Here is a 6396-nt window from a genome sequence, read left to right as displayed (position 1 = left end):
TGCAGAAAGTGACACTAGTGTGGTAGAGTGGTATCATTTACAAGTTACAAACTACACTCAATACACACTAGTGTCACATCCACACGCAAGGCTGTTACAAGACTTACTCTTAGGTTTCGGTAGATGCGAGCACCGTAGAATGACCACCTGTCACGAGCGACATCTTGTGACCCATAATAGTACTGCAAAACAATTGCTTTGTATGACGACTCCGTCTAAGATAAAGACAGTTCCAGGCTGCAGTGCCATCACGGATTACTAGAGCTTCAGTACCGCCAAGTTGCAAAATTCCAACAAGAGTCCGTGGGATACAATCCTCCGTGAAGTAATCATGCCAAGCTATATACATATTAACTATATACATAGCGAGAATCATGACAACCCGTCAACCCTTCGTGTTACTCTGTTTTTCAAACAAAATTGGCCATAGCACCTACACTTCTTACCAGCTGTGTCAAGAGAGCAATATACCATTCAAATATCACGTCAATAGTCAGAACACGAGATAGGAAAACCATAAGTTCTGCTGCAGTACTGTAAAAAGCCGCTACAAGACCAATTATCGACCTAGTTCTTTGTTTCCCGATCCCTGCACAAATACAGAACATGATTCGGATCCATCCACTGCAATGCTGTCCACACACAAACAGACAAGCACAAAAATAGCATCGAAAACATAACCTTTGAATTCTTGGCGAAGGTGATAAATCAGATGTTATTGTTCTTGGTTCATATGTCAATATTGGAGTCACTTTTTGAACTTGAACTTTTCCATCACAAAAAGAGGCCAACCTACGAAAAAAAAGGCGGAAAAGAAAAGTAATGGCAAACCGACAGGTATAGCCCATAACAAGTGAATCGGGCCTAACCACCATCCTATTAATACAGTTCCGGTGACCGCAAGTAGGACACTTAGCACTGTTGTCACAACCATGTAACCAAAATAACAGGCGTCACCTAGACAACAAGAAACACATCCACGCGAGCAGGACGAGCAGTTGGGCAGGAACGCTGTGCACGAACATGGGGAGCAGCCGCGATTATCGTCGCCATCCACGGCTACGCGCACGACGCCCTGTCCTATCCGGTAGTCACCGTAGCCTCGTATCAACGTTTCCAACACCTCTTCGGCACCGGGCCTGTTCCTTTTATCCCTACTCAGCATACGGCGGACAAGGTTTTTGCACCGTACGTCTTGTTCACTCTCCATGACGTTGAGCTGGATGGTCCGCCGTCTTACAGCTTGGGCTATGGGCATTGGGTCTGTTTCTGCACCGGCAAAAGGCGTCAAGTACCGGTCTGCCTGGCACGAACCCGGAATACTTAGTCCATCAAACATGGCCCACAACAGAAGGCCCATGGAGAAGATGTCGACTGAAGGGGTGTAGCGACATGGCCGGTCGTTTAGCAGACTTCGGTAGATTTCGGGTGAGAGGTAAAATCTCGTTCCAACAGCAGTTCGCATGTAGGAACGACTAAAGTTGCTAACATTGTTTTCCGAGCCAGTCAGGACTTTGGCCTGTCCAAAATCCACGACCTTCAGCACAAGGTGCGCCTCATTCCCGGTCAGAAGGACGTTCTGTGGTTTGATGTCGCGATGAACGATCCCGTTCTTGTGCAGAAATTCAATGGCGTCCGCCAGCTGAACTGCGAGATTTCTCTTCGTGGTGACGTCGACTTGTTGTTTGACGATGTAGTCACCAATGTTTCCAAGAGGGCAGAACTCAGAAATGACAAAAATTACATCCCTTTCCCCGTCCCTTCCTACTTTAGCTTCTCTGTATTCCACGATATTTGGATGTTTCTTAAGCTGAGTCAGAACGCCGATTTCGTTGAGGGATGTGTCCTCGACGGCCATCTTTTTTGCCGCATAGGTTCGTCCTGTGTCGGTAGACTTCGCTGAGTACACGGTGCCTGAAGCCCCCCGGCCGATCTCATCTCCGAACGTATAGCCCTCCAAATGTAAGTTCTGATAAAAGAACATAGCAGTTAGACTGTTGAAGTGTAGATAACCGATTTATCAGGAAGTTGCAAATACGAGTAACCCTCGGCTATGCACTTTGCGAATTCATGTGGTTATTTACACAACTTGTCAACATATATATACAGAAATTGTGAGACGCGTGGTCAAGTTTTCCTTAAAAAACAACAACTAGCTACTACGTACCTCCCATGCACGCATTATTGATGTGTTCTTGAAAGCTTTGTGGACGCACAAATGCCAAGATTGGAATATGCTAATGTTAGGAAGAGTTCCTGGTGCGTGGCAAACTCTTACGTGCCCGATGCCACGCAGGGAAAAGTAGTCATAAAGTTGGTTGTTAAGCCATATATGAAATCTTGTCAATAGCAAACGTGCTTACATCAAAAGCAAAGTTGACTGACCAGTTTAGAAATTACCATGATATCAAATACAATAAACATATATATCAGCATGGGGCAAGAAATGAATAGGTTTGAGCAAACAAGTTGTACACGTATCAGCACCTTTAGGTAAGATCTATGCAGTCGGCTCTTTGTTACATTTATACAAAGAAAGCGGCAGCTAAGGGATGACTATATAACTTCTGACTCGAGTTGAACCTAAGGTACTTGACTACTTGACTACCACTCTATAGTAGCCTTGCAAATATTTGCGGAGCTTTGAGGGGCAAATAAAGACACCCTGTAGCTACAACATTGATAATGGAGGTGGATTTTGGGCTGGCCAAAGTACTGACGAGCTCCGACAACAATGTTAGCAACTTAAGTCGTTCCTACATGCGAACTGCTGATGGAACGAGATTTTACCTCTCACCCGAAATCTACCAGGGTCTGCTAAACGACCAGCCTTGTCGCTACTCTGCTAAACGACCAGCCGTGTCACTACTCTGCTAAACGACCAGCCGTGTTGCTACTTTGCTAAACGACCAGCCGTGTCGCTACTCTGCTAGACGACAAGCCGTGTCGCTACTCTGCTAAACGACCAGCCGTGTTGCTACTTTGCTAAACGACCAGCCGTGTCGCTACTCTGCTAGACGACAAGCCGTGTCGCTACTCTGCTAAACGACCAGTCGTGTCGCTACTCTGCTAAACGACCAGCCGTGTCGCTACTCTGCTAAACGACCAGCCGTGTCGCTACTCTGCTAGACGACCAGCCGTGTCGCTACTCTGCTAAACGACCAATTGTGTTGCTACTCTGCTAAAGGACCAGCCGTGTCGCTACTCTGCTAAACGACCAGCCTTGTCGCAACTCTGCTAAACGACCAGTCGTGTCGCAACTCTGCTAAACGACCAGCTGTGTCGCTACTCTGCTAGACGACCAGCTGTGTCGCTACTCTGCTAAACGACCAGCCGTGTCGCTACTCTGCTAAACGACCAGCTGTGCCGCTACTTTGCTAAACTTTCTGCTTATGTGTTGTTTGTTTGTGTGTGTGTGTGTGTGTGTGTGTGTGTGTGTGTGTGTGTGTGTGTGTGTGTGTGTGTGTGTGTGTGTGTGTTTGTGTGTGTGAAAAAAGTTCTTTCAGGGTCCCCCTGGTCTTTTTTAACTTGCTTCTCTATGGCAAGAATGTAGAACCTTTGTTGGGCAAATCGGTGGTGGTATCGCCATTATTTGCGTCACCAGACCTGGCCAATATCAAGAATATACCCGCCCTAGCCCAAAGCAATCCTCTGACACGTACATATTTTCTAGCATCCATAGCAGGCTCTCTGGGTCTTTTTTGGATTATAATACACTTTTTGCTGATGACTTTTTGTACTGGGTCGTTGTACAGCCAGTCATCGGCAAAAAGTGTATTATGAGCCCCAAGAGAACCTGGTATGCAGGCTACATTTTTTATAGCCCGGTAAGATATCCTTATCAGTATTAAAGCTACCGGGTCTCTTTGTTGCTCAAAGCTCCTCAAATATTTGCCAGGCTGATAAGTGTTACCGCCAATGACAAATATACTGTGGTAGTCAAGTTCCCTTGTATTCAACACAGAAGTTGTAATCATTCCTTAGCTCAATCGCTTTCTTAGTATCTGTATAACAAAGAGCTGACTGTATGAATCTTGTCTAAGGCTGCTGATACAAATTGTTTGCTAAAATCTATTCATTCCTTGCTCCATGTTGTGATATTGTCACTGCCGTTGCAGTTATATTTGATGTTATATTAATTTTTAATCAGGTCAGTCGACTTTGTATTTGACAAAGTTTTACTTGACATGCGCGGACAAACAACTTTATGATTACGCTGCTTTTTCCCTGCTGGTCTCAGATTAATTTGTAAGCGTCAGTGCTACTGGTGATCGGAGAACCAGAGAGACATCAGGCTCGTTTGCTACGCACCAGAAATCTTTTCCAAACTTTTGCGTCTTCCAACCTTGGCGTTTGTGCGTCCAGACGACTGAAGTAAATAATGAGTGCAAGGGAGGTAAGCACTGTTGATTTTTTTCTCAGTAAAACTTCGCCAACCGCCTCACCATATGTTAACGAGTTGTGTACATAACCAAATAAATTTGAAGGGTGCAATGTCCTCATAAATCGGTTATCTACACTTCCACAATCTAATTGCTATGTTCTTTTAATCAGAACTTACATTTGGAGGGCTACACGTTTGGGGATGAGATCGGCCGGGGAGCTTCAGGAACCGTGTACTCAGCAAAGTCTACCGATACAGGACGGACCTATGTTGTTTGAGGATGTAGTCACCAATGTTTCCAAGAGGGCAGAACTCAGAAATGACAAAAATTACATCCCTTTCCCCGTCCCTTCCTACTTTAGCTTCTCTGTATTTCACGATATTTGGGTGTTTCTTCAGCTGGGTCAGAACGCCGATTTCGTTGAGGGACGTGTCCTCGACGGCCATCTTTTTGGCCGCATAGGTCCGTCCTGTGTCGGTAGACTTTGCTGAGTACACGGTGCCTGAAGCCCCACGGCCGATCTCATCTCCGAACGTGTAACCCTCCAAATGTAAGTTTTAAAAAACATAGCAGTTAGACTGTGGAAGTGTAGATAACCGATTTATCAGGAAGTTTCAACTACAAGTAAATCTCAACGCTCAGCACTTTGCGAATTCATGTGGTTATTTACACAACTTGTCAACGTATCAGACATTGTGAGACATGCAGTTGCTTGACTTTTCTTGAAAGACATTTCAATAGTACGTACCTCCCACGCACGCATTATAGAGGTCTCCCTGAAAGCCGTCTGGGTGCGTAAAAATTGGAATATGCTTAAGTTAAGAGGAGTTCCTGCTGCGCGGCAAACGTGCCCGATGTCCAACGCAGATTAATCTGAGACCAACAGGGAAAAGAGCAGCGTAATCATAAAGTTGGTTGTCAGGGCATACGTAAAAGATCATGTCAATATCAAAGGTTTTTATGTCAAAAGCAAAGTTGACTGACCAGTTTAAAAATTACCAATGTATATCAGCATGGGGCAAGGAATGTTTGAGCAAACAAGTTGTATCAGCAGCCTTCGATAAGATCTATGCCGTTGGCTCTTTGTTACATGTAAACAAAGAAAATGGTAGTTAAGGGATTATCACAACTTCTGACTCGAGTTGAATCTAACGGACTGCTTGATTACCACACTATACACAGATGTAGTAGCCTGACAAATATTTGCGGAGCTTTGAGGGACAAAAGACACCCTGTAGCTGTAACACTGGTAATGATAAAGGTAGTGGATTTGGGGCTGGCCAAAGTACTGACGAGCTCCGAAAACAGTGTTATCAACTTTAGTCGTTCCTACATGCGATCTGCTGACGGAACGATATTTTACCTCTCACCCGAAAATGCGAAATCTACCGAAGTCTTTTTAACGACCAGCCGTGTCGCTACTCTGCTAAACGACCAGTCGTGTCGCTACTCTGCTAAACGATCAGTCGTGTCGCTACTCTGCTAAACGATCAGTCGTGTCGCTACTCTGCTAAACGATCAGTCGTGTCGCTACTCTGCTAAACGACCAGCCGCGTCGCTACTCTGCTAAACGACCAGTCGTGTCGCTACTCTGCTAAACGATCAGTCGTGTCGCTACTCTGCTAAACGATCAGTCCTGTCGCTACTCTGCTAAACGATCAGTCGTGTCGCTACTCTGCTAAACGACCAGCCGCGTCGCTACTCTGCTAAACGACCAGTCGTGTCGCTACTCTACGAAACGATCAGTCGTGTCGCTACTCTGCTAAACGACCAGCCGCGTCGCTACTCTGCTAAACGACCAGCCGCGTCGCTACTCTGCTAAACGATCAGTCGTGTCGCTACTCTGCTAAACGATCAGTCCTGTCGCTACTCTGCTAAACGATCAGTCCTGTCGCTACTCTGCTAAACGATCAGTCGTGTCGCTGCTCTGCTAAAATACCAGCCGCGTCGCTACTCTGCTAAACGACCAGCCGTGTCGCTACTCTGCTAAACGACCAGTCGTGTCGCTACT

General features: G+C 45.8%; 1 protein-coding gene across 1 annotated transcript; it reads right to left on the bottom strand.

The window, feature by feature from the left end:
* Positions 1-559: 559 nt before the first annotated feature.
* LOC136426546 (serine/threonine-protein kinase pdik1l-B-like) lies at positions 560-2814 on the bottom strand. Its single transcript, XM_066415211.1, has 3 exons — positions 2168-2814; positions 887-1969; positions 560-589 (listed from the first exon to the last, which is right to left on the bottom strand). Exons 1-3 carry the CDS (start codon positions 2180-2182, stop codon positions 560-562), a joined length of 1128 nt encoding a protein of 375 aa, XP_066271308.1. The 5' UTR covers positions 2183-2814.
* Positions 2815-6396: the final 3582 nt, after the last annotated feature.

This window comes from Branchiostoma lanceolatum, chromosome 2 (assembly GCF_035083965.1).
Source record: "Branchiostoma lanceolatum isolate klBraLanc5 chromosome 2, klBraLanc5.hap2, whole genome shotgun sequence".
NCBI classification, from domain to species: Eukaryota; Metazoa; Chordata; class Leptocardii; order Amphioxiformes; family Branchiostomatidae; genus Branchiostoma; species Branchiostoma lanceolatum.
The sequence above is the reverse complement of the archived record's forward strand: the minus strand, read 5'-3'. Positions and strand labels throughout refer to the sequence as shown.